Source organism: Varroa jacobsoni, unplaced genomic scaffold (genome assembly GCF_002532875.2).
Source record: "Varroa jacobsoni isolate VJ856 unplaced genomic scaffold, vjacob_1.0 scaffold_222, whole genome shotgun sequence".
Taxonomy (NCBI): Eukaryota; Metazoa; Arthropoda; class Arachnida; order Mesostigmata; family Varroidae; genus Varroa; species Varroa jacobsoni.
The window spans coordinates 62038-85749 of record NW_019213124.1 but is presented as its reverse complement, the minus strand read 5'-3'; the positions used below and the strand labels follow the sequence as shown (position 1 = coordinate 85749).

Sequence of the window (23712 nt, the reverse complement as noted above, 5' to 3'; positions counted from 1 at the left end):
TTATCAACTAACAACACCCTAAAAAAACTATCTTTATATCCTCGTCTGTATCTTCTGTTTAAAATGAAAAGCTTCTTATCAGCTCGATGTCCTTTTTAATCAGTGAGCATTTGCAGCTGCGAAAAATAGCCCTACCTGACTCATTGTTATTGATAATATCTGAGAATAACAATGATCCTGAAGCTCAATAGGGATTTTCAAAAATTAATAATTAGTTTATAAAGCAAGCCTACTTGCCGAATAATATATTTATATAAACTTAATTCTTAGCTTTGTTTATAAGAGTAATAAGTTTTTCATTGAACTGTGTTGGTTGCCCGCATGTGCTCACGTGTACATAGATTCGACAAAAATTAACGCAAGCGATGCCCCTCTCGTGGTTTCTTCCCATAAATTCATAAAGAGAAAGTCTAACACTTTTTCTTTCCACTCGTTTACAAAATATATTCGGGAACTTCGTCGTTTCACTTTTTTTCCGCTATCAGCCAATGTCACAATGTGTCTTTCATCACGTCGTCTATCTTACTGCCCCATATATATGCATATAAATGGGCTTAACTACTCCAACTATGCGTTCCTCATCAGCTGTATCTGCAATCCAGGTGATTTAAGCTATTTGTCGATTTCGAGATGTACATACAAGACTCGTCTGGCATATACCAGGACAGATTTCTGTGGGGAGTTCAACACTTGCCACTCGATCTGTGCGGAAATGCTCACGGCATTTCCGTAAAATGCACACCTCGAAAATTAGGCTTACCCAGGAGAATGAGGCTGTAAGAACAGCCGGGCTGGGGCAACAAGAATGTGGGAACTCGAACTACGTTTTGGTGTCACGACTTCAAGGCTGCACGCTAACATGCGGGATTGCCTGTCTTGGTGCGTGCCCTTTACGATGTACGTGTTTGCTTTTGTGCGTATCTGTGTGCTGTGCCCGCGTAGATACGCAGACTTCGTGTAAGCCGCTCTACCATCGCAAATAGCAGCATGAAGGTAGATACTTGCTCTGCAGAATGTAGGGAATTTACCTGGCCTGATAGGAGGCAATAGGAATCCCCTCTCCCGTATCCATGCTGCTGTTGTGGTGTTTCAGACTACCGGTTTCGGGTCGGATCCTGCTTTTAGACACTATAAAGTGAAGGAACACAGAAGGACGGAAACTAGAACGGGATCGACCAAGTTAAGAGGAAGGAATTGAAAATTCAGGTCAAAGCTGACGCAGTCTCACTGCCAAGGTTGTAACCATCCATACCTCTGCCCTAGTAGCCGTTAAAAGTACAACAAGGCTGTTTGAATCACTAGAGACAGACTGACTAACCAGGCAAATGCAACCCTCTTATGAGCTAGAAGTTCAGAACTATTGTCCTCGAAATGAAACTGCTCGCTACGATTATATAGGTTAGGTCGGCGAATCCTTCGGTATCGCCCGTGGTGGAAAACGACGAGAAGACTGTTTGGAGGACTGGCTGATTAGCGGCGGATAGGTGAGCACTGGTCGTTCTACCATTCGACCTGACAAGCACCCGATTCCGTGCCGCTGGCAATAGAAGCGCCGTTGATGTTGAGTCGTGATCCCTGTTACAATCGTCTGACGTCTACTTCGACGTATAGCCACTCCCTAGATCAACGAATTGCCGCCAATGCAAACGCGCCAGTAACAAGTAGAAAACAACTACCTAACTCTTCTGTTAGACAATATCAGGTTCTGTAGAACTATGAAATGTTAGCGGATTATATTTAAACTGAAAAATTATCGTCTACTAGTCGTCCAAACCTTAACTTTCGTCTTTAACTTTGTTCATACCATCTAGCTACGTGTTGCCTTAATGATCTTAGGTTTTCCACTTTATTTTATTAAAGCTCTGATAAAGCCCAACAATTCTTTGTTATTTCCCGAAAAGTATTACAATGAACTAAATCTCTATAGATTAGGGCACATTTAACGCAACGCGTCTGTGGGTACTACAACTTACAATCCGTATTTATTAATGTGATATCGATTCTATCGAGTTCGACCAACCCTACACATCCCAACATCGGTGCCGGATACAGTATTGTATGAAATCCGTTGCTTTTCCGCTGGCGCATTTGAGCATTGGTCTCCCAATTACTCTATGTTAGATACAGACATGCAACCATCTTGGTAGTATCTTGATGAAATGCCACCGACGAGGACAGGTCGGGGGGGGGAGGCACTGCTTTCAAGGTCAAAGTAAGCACTTAGGTAAAAACGGATCAACACATAGAAACAGCACACGAGTGGGCAATTGCTTACTAACAAGTTAGAGGTTTTACCTTACTATGTGATTACGCTATAGGTATATGTTTATTGCACTATAAATAGATACCAATGACAGTACCAGGAGTAGGTTTGTGTGTCTGTCTTTTCAGGTCGTTTCGAAAGCTAATCGTGGCCTCAGTTTGTGGGATGGTCGTCTGCCACGCTACTTCCGATCCTCCGATTGAGTCAAGCAATGGTTCGTGCTTTGTTGCCTATAGAAAGCACCGTCTGGCGTCCTGACGTCTCCTAGGTCGCATGACCCATTATACAAAACGCTAGATGCGGGACGCCAGTCGATCGATGCAATGGCATTCTTTCCAAACATATACATAAACTTAAGGCTATACCTGATCAGAGAGAAAGGCCGAGCGGCAGAACGACCGTGTGGGCCGTTGATGGGCGTCGTACACGTATACAGCTCGATGGACAACGTATCGCGCAAGACAAGATGCGTACATTTCTGAATGTGTACGTGCGTGTGCCAGCTGATTAACTGTAATCAAGAATCTTCAGTTTTTCGAGTGACGCTAGCATATTGCCCTACCGACAACTTTCATCGTTCAACGATACGATATCTATTTGCGAAACCTATCTCCTTATTCCAAGTAATCTTATTGAAGTAACGATCCATTGTTTACGGCGCCCCATTCAAGCACTAGGTTAGCTGACACCGAATGTAGCAGACAGAATTCAACATCTGTAGCATAATATGACAGCAATAATGATAAAAAAAATGTCTCTTACAGTAGAAGAGGCGAACTCTTTAACGGCAAAGATAGACGGGCCTGCTTAATAGAACATATGCATATGTTCTATTTTTTTCTACAAATAATTACTGGAAACGTCACAAATAGATTCTATCATTGATCTCCCTGTCATTACCTTACTGCAAATACTACATTGTAAGCTCCACATTGTTAGGCTAAAGCTCGTACGAGGGATCTCCGTTTCAAGAAAGCCACCGACCCCTAGAATTGTTTTTTCTAGTGTGCTCACTATGCTGATGAGGATGACTTTGTACCAAATGATTAAAAACAAAAAAGGTAACGCTAACGTTTGGTCTTGCATCAGGTAACTTGTTTCAATACGTTGCATAGGCACTTAACATGAAATATGGGATCCCAACAACAAAATGTGCTTAACTAGAGTAATTTATTTAGCATATTTTTAAAACAATTTGTGGAACAGTTCCGCACGACCAATCAGTTTATTAACAAGCTCGGTTAATTGGCACTTTACTTAAACAATACAACCCAAAATTCAGAAATAGACCTACACTAGAGGTGTCCAAATATATAGCACGATCAAAAATAATATTTAGATGTGATCTCAAAATCGTTGTTCTGACAGCCGTTAATACAGTCTTATTTAAAATCACTTAGTTTGCCTTCTGCCCTCAGCCTTGTTAGGGGTCATTGCCACATGCCTCTATGTACTATTTTCTGGGGCTTTGGCTTGCGACAGCCTTTCTGGTTTTGTGTTCGGTTACAATCGGCTTCGAAAGGACAGGAATCTTACTCGCTGCTTGAGGAATATTGCTAACATGCTGATCGTGGTGGATCTAGACTAACTCGGTGGTCAGGATCACAGTTAATAAGGGTGAACCGATTGTTGCTTCGGCGATACATAGCTTTTTGCCCCAGCCCCCTGAAAAGCTCTAATGCAACTTCAGACACGCTTCGTTTCATGGGCGAAAGGCCTGGAAACTATCCTTGGACGACGTCGGGGTGTATTCCGCTCTCAATATACGTCAATGTCAGCCCCTGCATCGCGACGCCCGTCGGTTCGGAGTCGTCATCGAGTTGTCTTAGGGATCGTCGTGTATGAAAAATTGTTCCACAAATGAATGAATTGCTGTACTTTGCCTAGCATCCAGTTTGACAAGTCTCCTCAAACCACTCTTCATGGAATCTTGTCAACGCCACTCGCGCGTAGTGGCTAACGCTGGCTTACTACTTAGATAAAGTAAAGGTTAGCATACGAAGATATGTGCACGTCGGGCAGAGCCTGAATGAGAGATTCGATGCAATATCAGCGACGTGTGGTGCCAGTATGACAATAATCGGGCTCTGATATGGAGGGTAGATTATCTCTGACACTAGAAATCAGTATAATTACCTACTAATGCTTAACAATCACAGAGGCTAGATAGCCATCATAGACAATGACATCTCCTAGCAGTGGGTATTGTACGCGGCAGACTGCTGTTATTATCGGGTCACACCATCGTCTGCAAAGGCATCGACGGGCCCAAATAAATGAGTCATACAAGGAAAGACAGAGACTAAAAAAGTCGAATTGCAAATGGCCGCTGCGCAGACAATGGGCTCCAGAAAAATAGAAGGACCACTAAAAATCATCATTTTTATACGCTCAAAATTTGACTCATCATTGAATGCGTGATTTTCTCTATGGGAATGAATTATGTGAAAAGCGGGATCGGCGTAATTAATATTGTAGTTGCCATCACAAATGATTGTCCATATTCATGGCAACCATTTCTCTCATAGGAGGAACAATTACATGTCGATCCATTGCAGTGGTACGCTATTTAAACGCTTGTTCGGAAAATGAAGCCGTGGGATTCTATCGCGCATGAAACGGAAAGTATACCGTGCTTGTTTTCATTACTTACGTAGTCGTCAGCTATTAGGATCAACAGCATCAAATGAAGTTAAAAAAGGGAAAGACAGTTATTCTACCATCTTATTGTCTTTAATTAGTGTGATTAATTATTGTGAGTGAATTAGTTTTTTACTCGATACATATAGAACGTTGGTGGGGAACGATCAGCTCACTTATATATCGAGCCGTCTATTCCTATGCTATGCCTTATTTGAAAATGACGAGGTCCATAAACATTTGCTACTGTGCATTTCAGATGCAGTACGGCAGCTGCATAGAAGTCTTCCATTAAATAATACCAGCCTAGGGTGGCCAGTCGAATTATGAGCAAATCTGTGACGATCTAAAACGCACTAAAGATCTAATATGGTCAGCTGGTTCCGGCCGACCAGACAGCGTTACTGTTGTTATTATTATATACTTTGTTTTTGTACAATAGACGTTATTCTGTTGAAGACCTAGCTTATCTTGCTTCCCACTTTAGCTTTTTGATCATTATATTCATCTGTCCCGTACTTTTTGCTGTGGTATGATGCCTCGTTTATTTTCCAGAATTCGATCCGGCACAACCTATCTTTACATAATCGCTTCATGCGGGTGCAGAATGAAGGCGCGGGAAAGAGCTCATGGTGGATGATCAACCCTGATGCTCGACCCGGGAAAGCTGCTCGCCGACGCGCTACTTCAATGGAGACACCGAAGTTCGAAAAGCGGCGCGGCCGTGTCAAGAAGAAGCTCGACCTAATGCGTGCAGCTAATGCGGGCCACACGGTAGGTGGCATCGGCTGCGGGGTTGCGAACGAGGCGACTCCGTCACCGAGTTCGTCGGTCAGCGAAGGCCTGGACATGTTTCCAGACTCACCAGTGCTCAACAACAACAACAACAATAATAACAACAACAACAACAGCAGCTCAACCTTGGGTGGGGGCGGGGGAGGCAGTGGCGGTAATGCCACGTTCCAACTCAGCCCCGATTTCCGACCCCGCGCTTCGTCAAATGCCTCGTCATGTTCACGGTTATCGCCGATACCGGCACTCGAAGCAGACAACCAGGCGCCGCTATCTCCGATATCATGGAACAATGATATGGTATGGCAGACGATGAAGTTTTCACTCCAGAAAGTTGAAGTGTGTTTGTTTTTATATATATATATATATATATATATATATATTTCTGCTTAAACATATTAATTTCTATACGCTTGGTTAAGCGTCAAGCAGCTAAGGAGCTATGCAAACGAGTATACTTGCCACTTGCAAAATTCATGTGGGATCAGTTGTTCTACTAACGTAGTTTCGTTCGTAATTGGATGGGTGTAATTCATAGGTGAGCATGTATAGTACAGGGGGCCCGACAGCTGCCCCAGCATACGCGGCCGATTTGGACAATGTGAAGTTATGCGACTCAATCGCCGAAGCAATGACTATCAAGGACCCTCTACCACTAAATACAAACGCAACTTATACCTCGTTTTACAATAGTAAGTTCCTTTTCATTCTATACACTGGCGTTAGTCTATCGACGGGCATCGATTAGAATAATCGTTAGTTTTTCTAATTACTTCGTCTTACAACATTACAATAGGAAACAACAAGACAGATTTGAGAAAGTCTGTCTTGTTGTTTCCTGTTGTATTCTGTTTTGTTGTACTTAAAAGCCATACCATGTTTGTTGTTGACTATATAACTATCATTATATTACTAAGTGGCGCCGCCAGCAACGATTTGACACGGTCGATCTGTAGGAAGTACTGTGACTTTTTCGGCAACAACTTAAACTAGTAATTCATTCTTATGGTAACTCGAGCTCTTTATCTTAACAAATCCTAAGATTTGCGTGCATCATCACTATTTGGGTCTATGGGACCAGAATAGCGGGATTATCTTTCTTTAAATATAATGTCAGTTTATTACTAACATTAAATAGCACGGGTATCTCGGCCAAAAATCAGTAGCCGGTTAATGATCTACAGAAAACTAAAAAGTAATGACCAGATAGGTGACTCACTAAGCCCTTTCCCATTTTGTGTCCTTTATTCGGACAAACAGACAGTTTGACGAAGGATTTTGGCCAGCCGTCGCTATTTTTTTTTTTCGCAGACAAAAGAGGGCAGCAACAGTTTCGGAAAACCGTCGACCAACGACGACCTACCTCCGTTGATAGTAATCATAGATACTGAGCTAGTTTTTAATCTTTACATAGGCATATTAAAACGAATAGGTCGCGAACGGAGAGCTTTGTCATGCCAAAGAGATAACGTCTTTCATATTTATCTACTATGTAGCGTCTACATGTACAAAGTATTTGCCATGGACGTTGTTAGCCTTTTGCCGTTCATAGGCAGAAAGGTTGTATTTACCTTTGGTACCTAAAATGGTATTGTCTCCTCGTGCCTCTACAGTATAATTGCTGAATCTATTGATTAGCGTAAGTATCAGACGAACACTGCGCTTTGCTCATCCACCGCTGAGAATGACTACTAGGTTTCTAACAGGGACCTGTTGAATGTTAAACTTGGTGCTGCTTTTCGTATTGGAAGACCTGACCGTTTCAAACGGTTTGTTCGATCACGCTAGAGGGACCACGCTAACTAAAGTAGAGTCGCTGATCAGAGCTACCTTACAGCGCAGGACCGTCGGGACCATTCGAACCCAAAGTTCCATTTTTCGGCTTGCAAATTTTATCATATTTTCCCTATTATTCGTGTTAGGAGTGTCCTGCCTCACTTCCACCGGACAAATACAAATACAGGCGTTCTATACATTTGTTTTTTTGTTAATGCGTATTGATTAGCTAATTATAACATATACAGGCCGAAGTACGTCTCTCGACAGTGTGACCTCCTACACTTACTTTTTACTTTTGGATAGATGTAAAATGCGTACTGTCATACTATAAAATGTCATTTGCCAGGTAACGTTTGTTCTACCCTGCACAGATATGGTAATATTATTTTTTCCATCTGTTTAGTCTAAATGAAAGATATGCTAGTATCTATAATTTAGACGGCAGGTGATCTTCGCATATGAATGAGCATGAATAAGCGCAGTATGCCTAAAGTCAGTCTTTCTGCGTGACTAAACAAGCAATAGATAAATCGTAGTCGTACCTGGTTATTTTTTGCAACTCTGGATAAATCAAATACCTCGCTAAGTCCTGTTTACGTGGCATCCTTGTTTGTTATGCGCAGATACACCACCTCTTTACACTGAGCTTTCGTCAGCACGATCCCATACCCTGGACAGCGTTGCGAGCGGACTTAGTTTATCCCGAAAGAAACTGGAAGCCCGAGAGGTTGGAGTAGGCTATTGTAATGGGGGGTTGTCGCTATCGGCGGGCGTCAAGCCGCCGCCGACGATTCCCGAGAGTCATGAGCCACCCTCCGTGTGTCCGTCCGGCAGCGCCCCATCTGTGTCTTCAGCTGGAGGCAATCTTCACCCGTTGTCGCCTCTCTCGAGCCTGGCACCCAGCCTCGCGTCACTCTCTCCAATGGCACCTGTCGCTTCGCAGGTGCCTTCCGCTGGGAACCCTCTTAGTCACCTGGTGCAGCAGCAGCAGCAGCAGCAGAGTAAACTGGAAGCAGGCACGGGCTGTTCATTATCGGCCCTTGGCGGTGCGGCCTTGCAGTTACGTAGCCACCTGCCTATTGTTGGTTCAGGTACAGATTGCTCCGACTTGAACCTAGATACCCTGGATACGCTGCAGGACACACTTCAAGGTGGGCTCGAGTGTGACGTTGACCAGGTAAGCAGTGGCCGAACAACTGGTGTACCTGTGTGTAGGTCTAACGTAAACTCCGAAGAACTGACTGAGGTAAAACTCAAATGTGCTCTAAGTCTAAAATGCCAGCTTTGTAGAGAGGACTATGTTTTGGCATCAACGAAATGTATGAATCAAGGTAAGATTCCATCCCATGGTGATACCTCGTGCCTATTTATAATCCAGCCGGTCCTTTTGCTTTTTCTACATCTCATCATTGCAGGTGATCAGGCATGAGTTGAGCGTAGACGGAACTCTTGATTTCAATTTTACCGATTCCGGGACCTCCGTATCAAACCAAGTGCATCTACAGTCAGCGTCGCCGGGTTCACGATCATGGGTTCACTGAGCTCTGCCAGTACTGTTCGTAGATGGTACAGTTCGACGGCAGACAACACATGCTGACTGGATATATGGCGTAACGTGGCCTAGAGTAGCGATCGATCAGTCTGGCTGCCAGAGCCGCCGGGCCCAACGAAATGAAACCGTCCAGCTCGTAAATGCATTGTGTCTTTCGTGGGCATGAATCGTGAAAACACCCGTCATGTTTATGATCCACGCCAACGACAAACTTATCTATATACCCATCCTCCCGCGCACGCGTCCGAGGTGTATACCGCATTATCTAGAATCATCTAGGGAGCAGCAAGCAATGTACCGACTCGCGGAATTACCGACCCCTTTTTCGGCGCACAGCGCAACGGACTGACAGCGCGCTTATCTAAGTCTATCACCTACTCAGAAAGCAAAGCCAATCACCGAAGTTGGCCTGTTGAGCCTTATTGGCCTATTGGCAACGTTAAACTTTGTCTCTTTAACAAAACAACAAACCAGGAAAAGGTTGCCTTTTTAGAAAAAAAAAACGTACAGAGAAACAGAAAGTTACTGAGACGCACAGTTATAAGAACAGGCCTCGGAAAGGGTAATCGAGAGCATGGTCGATATTCTGTATTTAGCCAGGACATGATTCTGCCAACAGTCAATCTTACTGGACGCATTCAGAGAAGCAGTTCGAATTGGCCACTGTCTACGGCGGATCATAATATAATAAACAATACCGCGCGGAACCTACCGCGGCTTCGAGCTCTAAGCTTCTAGGCGTGGTGTTCATAGAAAACATATATAGTACCTTTATGATTAGCAGTAAAAAGAAAACATTATTATTGCTCAGACGTCGTAGCAAGCCTCACGACACGAAATGTAAATAATCATTTTTGTATTGCCTCATCCGTCTTCTCTAAATAGGTGTCGCATGCTGTTCTTTATACCTCTGTTTACTAAAGCTGGAAAGCAATTGCACGCCGCGCCGCAGAATGTTGATTCAAAAAGCACCCATAGCTGGAGAACAATTGCGACGAAGGCCGTGCTAGAAATCATGTCAAAACCATTATATGTATGTTCATATACAAGTGGAATACACACACTATACGTGGAAATAACGAAGCTACCTGTTTATTATTACTCCTATATTAGCTAGTACTATGACGTCATTAAAGTACTACGGTATGGGCAAAGCAGCCAGATGAATGGAGACAGACGGCTACTACCTCCCACCCCCAGCCCTTCTCCTCCTTCGTTGAAATAATCCCGTTGTTTTTCCTTGTTTGGTTACTACCTTTCATACAGGCTTCCGGTGCTTCCGTTTATTGCTTAGTGGGATATTTAGTCATAACATATGGTCTTCGTTAGCCAATGACCCTATATTGATATTAAGGTTGTTTAAATAGCTGTTAACGAACGATAACGCGCTAAGCCAAGTACGTTTCGGTGGTTCGAATCTTCGGCCCTAACGGGATGAACGCAGAGCAGCTCTCTCTATATATTACATTGTATTTTGCTCTTCGAAAGAGTCTATCAAGACGATATACGAGTCGACGCAGTACACTCGTCAGTCATACAAGCAACTATGACATTGATATATAGATATATCTACAAGTGATATGTATAAAAACAAAATAGATATATACATAATCTGTAGACAAACATATATGTATCCGGATAAATTGCATTGCCTGCTTCGTCAGCTATCCGTGCGCTCATTCAGTGTTTTGTTGTTGTGGTCCGTGTAAGTTCAACTACCAAACGTAAAAATGACAGGACAGTGCATCATATGACACGATCAGGGCGATGGTACTGACTACGATGATATGATTGAGGGGTGCGGCGATAAGGGTGCGTAACACGCTACGAAGAAACGCTTATAGTATATATTCGTTCAGCGCACACACACCAATAATATTTTTCCCTTTTTTTAATTGAAGGACAACAAATGGCCGACTGATAACGTCCTATCTATCCAACCTAGCACTCGTAAATGATATAAAATTCGCGGTACGACAAACTGATCGACTATAGTAGCTAAATACATCGTCGCACAGATGACATGTAAAGACACATGTAAGGAACTGTTGTAGTCCACATGTCACCCGAAGTACGGTAAAATGGCTATGACCAATTAAATAATGATCAATGCACACAATGATTGCTAAATTAGACGGAGACATGTCTGTTTGAAAATGTTCGAAATGGCGTTCTATTTATCTTATAAACTTAATTATTACTTCTCGCCATACGTACCGCTAGCATATCTTTTAGATTTATTTGGCGGTTCGTCTGCATCGCACATTATGTAAGCGATGTCTGATTACACATGTGAACTCAGAAAACCCTGAAAGCCACTTGAGCACGTGTCGCTTGAAGCACTGATGCATCAAGACGCTTTCTCATACATACATACATACATACATACATACACTCATATCCACACGCCTTCAGACACACACACAAACAAAAGTACGTAGTGGTATTGTTGCAACACACAAAAGTTAAGTAGAAAAAGTCAATGTATCGTTAGTCATCAAAAATAAATAATAGCCATATGAGGTTACAGCGGACCAACAGCGGAGTAGAGATCAGGAGTGATAGTCGTGGGAACTATCCACTCGATTACGTACTATGCCACTGCTGAAGATAATGATTATTACTGTTATTATAATCACTACTAATATCTGATTAGTAGAAATACTGTTACCGCTAGAATATTTGTCATTAGTATAATACCTGGTGGCCAGAAGTGCACGCCACTGGTTGGTCTTTAAAGGCATTGAATTTGTGTCTATAAATGGCGAATGCCACTAGCAAACTATAGAAAAGAGAGCACAATTATTCTGGTGGCTCGCTAGGCTAGGTCCGGGTACGCTATGTCGCACGCGTTAACCCTACACGCAGTTATGTATGATAAAACAAAAAAAAGTCTTCTTCATTCACAAAGGTTCGTAGGCTGACTTTGTCAACCACCATTACGCGGATCGTTCTGTCGGATCAGAAAGATTGCTAATTAAGAATTGCCCTTATGTAGTTTGCAGAGCACCCGCAAGTTACTTACTTTCTGGAAAGTTGCACGACAAACTCGCGGAAATCACCACATTTCCGTCGTACGCGTTTTTCAAAAACGGCGCTGAATAGTTGTGAGCAGTAAAACCATTTCGGAACAATTAGAGCGATATAAAGGTTCAAGTAAAACTTTTTTTGTGAGATTTTGCAAGAGAAAAAAACGTTACATAGTCGTAATGCTACCTTTGAACATTCGACAGCGTAATTCCCAAACTAGAGATCAGCCTCAAAAGTGCGACCTAAATTTCTAAATGCCGGTACACACAGCCTCTGATCATTACCTAAGATAGGATATGACATTTGGAATAGGCTTCATGATGGCACTTGAGTGCGGATCGTATCAGGATACATCGCAGTCAACCATCTCCTGAGCGGCAGGTACGTCTATTTATCTCGGCAAAGATTTTCAGGTCGTCGGCGTATTCATCATATTTAATAGAGACATCCTCAAATAAAAACTTGAATGATCTTAACGGTGTATAGAAGAGGGCCCATGGAATTCCAAATCGAACCCCTGTAGAGGCTGTCAGAGTGTGTCCGGTTGTCATGTCGAAGGAACGATCTGTGAAATAGGTGCGACACCAGTCCATTACTTTGGGTCTCATCTGAGGGGCAGACAGCTTTAAGATGAATAACTTTCTGCGATCCATTGTCAGTGCACGAGAAATACATAGTGTATTATGATGATTTTCTTCCGAATGCCGAGTTGTGGATAATGTCCGGTAGTTGAGTGCAAGTTGACTCCTTTTACATAAACCCACGCTGATTCGGGTTTGGGAGTCCAGACGAGCATAGATGAAAGGACATGTGATCTATGATGATGGAAAATATAGACCCCCTGAATAATGGGACGATAGTTCTCAGCAACCACGCACTATCTCTTTTGTAGACCGGAATTATAATACTCCACCGAAAAGCTAAGGGTGATAATGTCATTTCGGAAGATAATTGTAACCAAAGTTAAAATACTCTCCCGAAATAATGAACGTAATATCTACAATAGTCGCCATTTCTATCTACTGTTGATTGATGTGAAGTTTGATAATAGACTCGGAATAAATGTGAAACGACAAGAAAATATTTGTATGTACAATCATGACGGGCCAAAAGATAATAAGAATTTTGCCGAAATATCAGCAGTTCGGTCTTCATCGCAGAAAGTATATAGGATATATACACACTAAAGACGCAGCGATCACTAGTCAGAGCTAATAATAAAGAAAAAAAAAAAAAAAAAAACCCTTTGAAAACGACACCACTGAGCGACCATCTCGTTAGACTACGAAACATTATACAAACGTCTGCTTCATATTTATTATCTCAGAAACTCGATATAAATGGAACAAAGAAAATGATGTCAGGTGTTCACGTGATGCTATCAAGGTTTAGACAATTGAAGGGGAAAGCTTCCTGTGACGCCACAAGGCGTCAACGACTGGTCAGAGACTTTAGCTGGAACAATGAGAAACTAACAAATGTTAATTGTCTATTTATCAAGAGCCGTTTTACCTAAAACAATATTATAATAATAATAATACATCTAACAAAGTAGAGATATATCTTTTGAATAACGCTACTTGGCGATTTGCGCCTCATTGTCATGTAAAAATGTTAAATATGAGCTTAAGAGCTCACTGAAGACAGTTTGACACGATCAATAGAGTGGAGCTAATATACGACCACTTGCTCAAAAGTGGCCAGCACAGAAAGCTAGCAAAGTAAAAGGTCAAAGAAGTAGCGAAATTGCTTTTGACATTGAAGTTACTTTTTAAGCAGTTCCCTTAGTAAGCAAGGATCAAGAGGCTCATCTAGCTGTCGCCATTTTGTTAACTGAGTGAGAAATACTATATTAGAGGATTTTATCGACTCCTATTTTTCTATCGTCTGTTGATCTACGTTTCACATATTCCGCTTTTAATGGGTCTTAGTTTGCCTTATTCTTTAGGAGAAACTATCGTAAACGGGAAAAAAAGCCGCACAATTGAGAAGCTTTTTCTGATAACGAACTATACCACAGAAACTCGGATCTGTGGTTCGGTCGAACGCTTTGCTAATTCGGAAGTTCGAAGAGTTCAAAACTTAGAGCTATTTCAATTTAGGGAAAGTGGGCTATTTCAGTGACGAGCCGAGAAGGCGGTAAGGGCACTTAATGCAATTGTCACAAGAGCAACGGGCATTCTACTGTGCGAAAGATTATTAAAGGAAGACGAACTACATATACGGAACTCAGAGGACAACATGGCTGTCGTCTGTGTTCCATAGACCTGTTAAAAGAGAGGTGATTAAGGACAGCTGACATGAATTAATTACTCGTGCGCATTGCCATTGTAGTAGTTCCAAGATGGCCCATGCGTACCTTTCCCGAGATTTTTTAGTTTTTTTTTGGTTTATGTTAAGTGGTCTTTCCACACCTGTCACGAACAATGAAGGTTCGTACTACATAGCTCCATTTATCACCCGCATTGATAGAAGCGACACACTATTGTATTTTGGTGACTCTCCCGCTTTTGTTCAAACCAAGCAGTATCAGGCAACATAAATGTCTATCCTAAAATTTGTATAATTTCTCTATGAAGTTCTGCAATTTCCGCCGGATCTTTGCTGTCTGATGTGTTTATTCATAGCAAAAAGCTCTGGAATTTTTTCCTGAATCCTATTTTCTTAAGCATTTACAACAAATATGATAATTATAGTGGTGCTAGTACACGGCAACACTGTCTGGTGCATTAGCGTATATGTACGAGTTTACTCGCACCAAAAGGGTACATTGGATTGTACAGCTTTCGCAAACACAAGCGAAAGATCCTAAACCCAGAAAAAGACAGCATATCTCAAGGCATCATATGACTAATAGGTACGCAATCATTGGCGAATAATACTACGGCATTGGGTCCTGTAGATGCTCTGAGAGCCTGCTTTCCCCTCGTTTCGGCAGTTGTTTGCACTTACACGACATTTGCTTTCGATTAAACCACCGCCACTAGTATAGCAAGAATTAGGCTTACAAAAAAAAGGCTCTTTTAATTAAAAGTTTGATGTGTAAGTATTGTCCACATATACCGGCCTCACTTAAAGGCATGTGGCACTCTAAAGTGGGGCTCCAGCCGGTATTTTCTAACTGCAGTGGTACCTACTAAGTTGACATTTTCCTCTGTTTCTGATGATTTTAGGTTTTGCTTTAACTAATTATTTTGACTAAAAAGGGAAGACCACCGCGTGTGAACAGACGGAAGGGCAAATGTCTTGAAGGTTCGGCAGATGGAGACCTATTGCTAAAATTGAGACAAAAAATCTCTAGAGTTATCGACCAGGCATGGAGCTTCGAGCGCGGTTGGGAAGCTAAGGGTTGACATTTGCCCAGGGTTATTATCTAATGAGCTTCTTCGTTCAGAATAACCATATGGACATCTTTGTTCGAAGTGCATGAGACATAAACTGATTACATACAGGCACGTACACGTTAACATCACATGATACATGTGTAACATATATATATATATATATATATATATATATAAATCTCTTTCAATCAGTCAGCACTTGTTTGTTATGGCTACATGAAAGGCTGCACCGTTCGCAAACTGCTTCAGATACTCGATGAATCTATAGCCGCTCCGGCGGCCACTCAGTACCGGCTCGATAATAGTGTCAAATCGACGACTTGGATATCATTGTTCATCTAGGTGTTGTATATGATTACCACAGTTATCACAGCCAACACGCTACCAACGAGAGGGAAGCTAACGATTCCGTTATTACTATTATGGCTTCGATAGGAATACCGGACATATATCATTATATAGCATATATATTATTTTACGATATCAATGCCGATTGAGTGATCGCCTATATATATATATAACACTAATGCAGGCTATACGTCTATTGTCAATCTATATATACACTACAAAAAGCATATCGCGGTTACACACACACACACACACACATTATTCCTATATATATATATATATATATATATATATATATGTATATATATATATCGTGCAGTGGTATTCATGGCAGCCATCATCTACCAATGAGATACGTGTGTTAATTACTAATATTAATATTGTACGATTGTAAAATATGTGTAATGAAGAGCTAGAGATGATGATAATAATAGAGCGGCCATCACCACCATTGTTATTATGGTTACCATCAGGGCTCGTTATCTTTGTATCAGATGACGAGTAGATAGGAAAACAAGTTAAGACTATTATGGCGCTGGTCATAACGGTGTCACATAGAAAAACTTGCAGAAGACAACTCCACAGAAGTATAAAAGATAAACTGAATAGCTCAAGGCGGTTGGCGCCGCTACACTGGCTGTCCACCCCACCGCCCCTACCGTTCGACACGTATGTATTTATTGTTATTACTACACATGATTAAAAATTGTGAAAACAAAGCAACGTTAAAAAAAAAAGCCAGAAACTCAGATATACATCGTACTTCTGCATTAGATATCGGAGGAGAAATACGAATCTTTTTTTCGAAGGCTGTGCGCTCGATTGAAAATCCGGGCGAAGGCAGACCGAGAGCTTGAAGTTCGGCTCGTGCTGGCAAGTCCAGCGAACGCCGAAGGACTAACGGCAATGACGAAAAATGAAATCGTTACGTACGATTAATCCCGCTGGTAACGAACGACATTGCTTCAGAGACGGCATCTGCCTTCGAATACCCGCTGGTCCATAGGTGAATGCGTGAGTGCTGATATTATTATTATTCGAAGGTCCGCATGGGCATGACGATGTGAATGAGACAACCATCCGCACACGAAACAACCCAACTGAATGAGTGTGAAGATCAATATCAAACGAACATGACACACTAAAGAGTAATACATGAAAGAAATAAGATGTGATCGAAAGAGGAAGACAAAATCGATGCGGACAGAGATCGCTAACTTGAAATAGGATTTGATATAAACAGAACCAACGTCGTGCTGATGCTAAGTAGGTAATAAAAGATGTTGAAGACACAAAATGGTGAGAAACGTGGCGGCGCCATCGTTCAGCGTCGATGGAGAACGAGAGAGTATCATTATTATATCTTGTACTCATACTGCAGCTGGTTTTAATTGTAAAGACGATCACTAGGCCTTCATTATAGAATGCGATGATCAGCAGGTCGATCAGTTGACAGGCCAATCAGGCACAGGGAAGCAGCGAGGGAGAATCTAAGCTACTCAAAGATGCTACAACGACGATGATTCAGGTCTAGGCCTTCCTGCGCAGTTAGGTCTATTGGAAGGCAACAGACGCGAACAATTCAATGCAACACAAAATACAAGATGAATAGTCAACAGGTCGACGACGGATGTAAGAAAACTACACAGTGACGATGACGATATAATTACGGTGCTGCTGCTGAAGACGATGATGATACATTATTTTTGTAAATAAATGGCAATCTACTGAGTTACCATCACCATTCTAAGTGCTGAACTTCTTTATCCACTGGCTGGTTGACAGTTAGCTATCGAGTGAACTGCTGTGCTAACCCGATATAAGGCGCCTTTCTAATTAGATTTGCTAGCACTGCGATGCTTCCCATACGGAATGTTCATAGTATACTTGTACGGGACATTTTTCTGTTTTCCAGATATATTTTGGATACAGATGCTACTTTGAAAAATAATGAACTTCTTCTCTTTTGCAAGCGCCCTCTTTTCAGCTGTTCAGCCATTTTACTTCTAGTCAATGGTACTATAAAGCCGAACGGTGCGTTCGAGATATATTCTACCGGAGCAGAACAACTGTACAGAAGTACAAAGCTTATGCCTTTTGGACATGATTCAATCTCAGCTGGGCCATATCATTCATCTTGAGTAAGAAAATTGCTCCTCTAAGCCTTTATTGTGAACACAGAGCATCTCGAGATACTCTGAGGTTATTGAGAAAAAGGTGTCCCGTGAAGTATGCTTCAACACTAAAATGCAAGGCGTTGCTTCGTTGCAGGAACAGCTCACTAAAGTCTAGTCAAATAAAAAGGTCAGCAAACCATCCTGGTCATGTTCAAGTCGGTGGCGCAGATCTTGACTGAGGCAGGCTTTTCCTGGCTTAGCAATTTGCTCCTCTGTTCTTTCCTTCTTACTTTTCACTGTTTTTTCTAACTGTAGAAATTTACTTCGGAAAGATTGCGGCCTCTGCAGGGTAATGTCTCAAACGAATAGTACTGACCTATTCACAATTTGAGTACACGCACTAAAGTACAATTCAAATCTTTGTCATCACCACTTCAGCTCAGCTGAGTATTTTAGTTATGCGAAACTCGAATGTTTACCTAGAATTCAATGTAAAAGTACTGCGGACGTTCCGAATCGAAAAATCTAGTTTGTACAGGATCGTAGGCAGCAAAATTGCTTTGATCGAGCCTCTCAAGTTGAGTAGTCCAAATAGAACATCAAAAGAAAACAAATTTCAAGTTATTTTGACTTCACAAACATTCAATTATTCAGAAGTTTTCATAAGAAAAGGCGAAGAAATTTCGCTCATCCAGGTAGAATGGGAAGCTATGTGCTGGTTTTGTCGGTGGAAATAGCTGACCCCGACAACTGTAAATTAGAAAGTAAATGAGCACCTGATAAGTCCGTTCGTACTTCGCAACCTACAAATGAAATTCTTCACTGGTACAGAGGGTCGATAATGAAGTGAGTACCAGATAAGCTGGTTTGCAAAATTCTTTCATACTTTAAACGTAGCAAAAAATAGTTGCCCATCTAATACTTGCATGGCCGTTATCATTGTTGTCCAAACTCATACGATAAATTTAACAGCATTAAACGTTACTTATGATGTTCAAGTCATGTTCAACGTAAGATCAATCAACAAAAAACTTGCGAGATATCTGCGTAATCAACTCGATGTTCAGTAACCTAATAGTATCAGAACGCAAACGCCTAAACAATGGCAATGATACTGAAGAGAAGAAGAGTACTTAACGCGCTTCAGCTTATCTACGCTTTTTGTTGACTTTCTCTTCCTGGAGGGGTGTAGATGCTGTAGCCGGCGAATGTGAAAGTAACAACTAGCAAGTAATCCGTTACACGTACCTACGGCTCGCTATAACTTTAGGAAGTGCCACCTCTTCGACTAAAGCGTCTAACCTTCTGAAAGAAGACGCCTAATCGTCAAAACCTTATCTAGCGGATTATTGGAATTAGGCTTATTTGAAGGCATCCTTTTTTAGCTACGCAAAATAGCCGAGTATGCTACAAGATTCAGACCGGCTTACACGGCGTTGTAAACTATAATAGAAAGTGCTCATATTTTTGTTTTTTATATAAATATATGTGTGTTTGTCAATGTTAAAGCACTAGTGGTGATATAACGCTTTCACCCATCTATTCAAACTATACGTCGAAGATTGATAAACTTACTGCGTTTGTACGCGATATAGATGAATGGACTATTTAAAGGAGATTTGAATTATTCAAAAATGAATTTTGTCTTAATTCGGTAATTGATCTTATGCACTCGTACAGCATCACAGCGTTCAGGCCTTCTTAATCATCGGGCTATACAACCAGACGTCTAATTGGATCTTAAATTTCTGCTAGCCAGACCGTATTGAGAACCTAAACGATCCAATCAGAGATAGGCCGTATAAATTAAACTGCAACCTAGATACAGGTTTATCATTTTTATCTATTCATTTATTACATTTATTCCATTTGTAATAGAATCTTTATACTTAGCGGCACGCCAAAGGGTAATTATGGGAAAGCCAGTGTTCCATGCTAGGTGATGATACATAAAACGTGGAATAGAAAACCTCCATGATTGAGGAATCAATTTTTTTAACGTGAAACATGAAATCACTGACTGACTGACTGAGTGACATAGTTAGTCGTTCGTAAAGTTATTAATGAAGCCACTCTCAGTTAGTTTATGACTACCTCGCATAATGTTCTCCCACTCGAAGTTTTTTTTTTTTACTTATTCATTTGCGTAAGTAGACTGTAGAGCCTTTTGCAAAAGACTTCCAATGAAGATAAAAGCGTTAAAGCTAATATAAATCTTAGGGGCGGCTACCCCATACTCTTTCCAAGAAACGAAACGAGCAATTCAGCACCCTAACATTAGCCCGTTTAAATTGTTATTATACTTTTTAATAGTCAATGGTGTTCAGTTTAGATAATCGAGTCATATCTAAGCTGTTATCTATTATGTATATTAATCAAACTAAAATAAGACATGATCGTTCGTATTAGATGTACGTAGTAAAGCCCGCACACGTTTTACTAGGCTTATCTTTCAATTATCTACCTCTCCTTTGATGTAAGATGAAATATTATCTGTAAACGTTGGCACTATTATATTATATATAGTACACGACAATTTTATACAGGTACTTAGAGAAGCAATTGAAATTTGTACCCCCTCCCCCGGAAGCAAAAAAAACCGAACCACGTAAAGCTAAAAATAAAAATGTTTATCAATACAAAATTTTGGCCGCCGCAATAAAATTGTAGTACCTCATTGAAACACTAACGATGCAATAGCTACCCAGTTTAGCTATAACATACGTTGCAATGCTACCGTTCGTTTGTATGCATATATATATATATATATAATTTCCCTGGGGTCAAGTTTTCATGGTTACGGTACAATTAATAGTTAGTTCTCATTGTATTCTCTGTAATGAATCCCCCACAAATCGTTCTGCCAGCTGCTAGTGCTCAGAGGAAGAACTGTTAGTGCACGATTGACGATGAACAGCCTAAGAAGTGCCAAGAAGTTTTTTGTATCGATGCACTTTGCGGGGCGCTATTTGTCCACAGGCCAAGTTTCCTCCGTATCCTGGGGCAGTACAAAATGTTTTGTAACTCATACTTTGTATCTTCAATGGTGGCAATTCGAAAATCTCAGCGAGACCTTGAGCTTCCGGACCCTGCCCTAATTACGACATTCGCATATCCAATACGGCAATATCCATATTCAATCCGCGAAGGGACTCAAGATGAGACAGTCGTTTTATAGTTCGGTGTTGTTGTTGTGATTTGTGGCGTTTGATGACTGTGGCTTTGTTGTCCGGCTAAGGTACTTCAGGATGCTATCCTTCATTGACAATGGCGAGCTCGTTGGAGAGTACCTAAGGGCAAGAAGACAACTAGCATCAGCATTGTTGATACGTAATTCTACTGAACATGTGTAGGTTTTCTCTCGTACTCATCCATATCATCTTAATGGTCCTAGATTCACTCTGATTTTGGGATACCTTTTGTTAACCCAAATATATGAAGTATTTGACTACTACCCATGAAGATGAATACATGAGATTTGATCAACTGGGATTTTTTAACCGTATAAAAACCTGTGACCCACAGGCTCTCACAACAGATTGTTCTAAAACTAAAGTCAATTATTTCTTAATGAACAAAGGAACGTGTGTCATACAAGTTCTATACTTTCAAACATTACCCTACGGTTATGAGTTATAAAAAGAATTGCTTTTCTAGGTAAATTCAGGGAGAAAAGTCAATTGCATCAGCGATATGAGGTAATGTGTTCCATTCGATAAGTTTTCGTTCGCCGCTTAAGTAGAAATGGGTCATTTATTCTGGTTTTAACCTTATATCTAAGCTATTATCTATTATGTATATCAATCAAACTAAAACAAGGCACTATCGTTAAGGCTTGCGTATACTATGAGTTTCCACAACGAAAACGGTAATGTTAGCAGGTGTGCATTCGTCAACTCGATACAACATACATGAATTCGTCCTTCTAGCTTACAAGTAGATCGTAAACCTTAATATTATACATTTGTGGGAGTCACATGATCCCCCCCCCCCATTTCTTTGTTGAAAGCTGCTAAAAAGATTTTTATATAGGCATACCATTGCCGAAAAACTATCTTTGCTACAACCTATCTACCAGCCTGGTTGTACCTTTCAACGGGAATCCCATTTCGATCAACAATAAACTTTGTGAAGTTCCATTTGATTCCGTCGTAGATCAGGCCGCCTTGTCGTTCCTTAAGGAAGCGCCATAAAGGTTCAGCGTTTGCACCATTCACCTGAAACACAAATGTGACGTTAATGAATTTTAAAGCAATTTCGAATGTGTGGCTGAAATATCACAGAGGTAATGAAGTATATCGACGAATAGTCATCCCTGTAACTCCAATTATCTAACTTCAAATACCGTCTACAGGTTCGTGATGATTATATGCGGAACCAACTAAATAGGCAGAAATAGAGACTAAACTAACTATTAGTGAATGAATGAATGAACGAACGAAGATCGAGAATAGTACTTCCGATCGAAGAAATGGTAGGTTATGACTTACATTAATTTTGGCAAACATGTCAAAGTTGACGGAATATGTTTCACGAGCAAAAGTTTTAATTTGTTCATTGGTTTCCAGTTCTTGGCCGGCGAATTGGTCCGAAGGGAATCCCAGAACACGAAAACCGCGAAAACCTAGCTCCTGAAAAAGAAGCGATGTTAGATATTTGAGCTTACACATTTCTTGTGGAAAATTACGGGAATTATGCGCTGTCAAGTAATATCTCAGTCATTATAGCTCTAGATAGACACCGTTTGTCCCGTTCTATATATAGCGCAAGCAAACGTATTGTAACATGTAACAGGTCCCTACCAATAAGCTAACGATAACTAAGTACGCTTTACTGGATTACAAATGGTGCCACCGAACCTTGGAAAGTTTTCTACTAATATGCCTATATTTTTGGAATTAGCGAGTGAATGAACTGAGAAATTAGCAACTTGGTTGTTTCTTAGTGCAGATTTGTGTAGCTTATAACTAATACAATGCGTTTTATAGGGCTATAACAGGAGGTCATCACACCTTTAAGGCATACAACACCCTACAACGCGTCCTCATCTGGCGATGTGAAGGCAGTTTAAAAAACATACCCGGTTCTTCCTTACACCTTGCTGACACACAACGATATTCCGTGTGCTCTTATTATAGTTGATACCTGACTTCAGTGCAATATAAACTGTCATTGATTTTTTTAATTCACCACACTGAGGCTGAAACGAAAAATTTCTTCACAGCGTTTCCTCTTACTGTCATCTGAGCTCTTTATAAGCTTAAAATAGGTTCTGACTACACATGACGCCGCTAGTCCTAAAAAGCACTCCGTGTAGCTTAAACCTTAGTAGGTTGTACCGTCATATAATCTAAAAATGAATCATATAGGCTTTACTGTAGGTAGGTGATGTTCCGTTTCCAGAGGTTGTTATACACACACGAGTGGTCTATCTCCGGTATGGACTTATCTATCTATATATAGTTGATTTCAATACAGTTCTATAGATGATGCGCGTAGTCCATCGGACTGTTGCGCTACAAGTCTGCAAAAACTGTCGAGCTGCCTGCATATCGAAAGCGCATTTTGTTGTCCTTATTGGTCCTTGATTGATTCACGGCCCACTGAATTGACTTTTTTGTCTATTCATTGATAAGCAATTGAATGTTTTACGTCGTTATTAATTAGTAGATACTAATGGCGTGCATCATTTACGCAGGATATAGTTTTCCTTTTTCTGAATATAAGATAATTAAGTTAAGTGATCTCTTGACCTTATATTTATGAAAGTGAGATAAGGTTTCAAAATCTTTTCTTAACTAATACAAAAAAAAAACTAAAAAAATAACGTTGACTGCTTCGATAAAA

At 40.9% G+C, this 23712-nt stretch overlaps 2 protein-coding genes across 2 annotated transcripts in view; one reads left to right on the top strand and one right to left on the bottom strand.

Annotated features, from left to right (window-relative positions):
* Positions 1-2265: 2265 nt before the first annotated feature.
* Positions 2266-10693, top strand: LOC111273752 (uncharacterized). The gene is made up of 5 exons (XM_022855667.2): positions 2266-2477; positions 5459-5995; positions 6234-6387; positions 8098-8651; positions 8890-10693. The coding sequence occupies exons 1-5, from the start codon at positions 2475-2477 to the stop codon at positions 9013-9015; spliced, it is 1374 nt and encodes a 457-aa protein (XP_022711402.1). The 5' UTR covers positions 2266-2474; the 3' UTR covers positions 9016-10693.
* Positions 10694-20264: 9571 nt separating this feature from the next.
* LOC111273754 (glutathione peroxidase) overlaps positions 20265-23712 on the bottom strand; it is a 6230-nt gene continuing 2782 nt past the window's right edge. The window contains exons 4-6 of the mRNA XM_022855676.2: positions 22356-22496; positions 21955-22082; positions 20265-21155 (exon numbers count right to left, since the gene is read on the bottom strand). Coding sequence (XP_022711411.1) covers positions 21038-21155; positions 21955-22082; positions 22356-22496 — 387 coding nt within the window. The 3' untranslated portion in view covers positions 20265-21037. The remainder of the gene's footprint in view (positions 21156-21954; positions 22083-22355; positions 22497-23712) is intronic.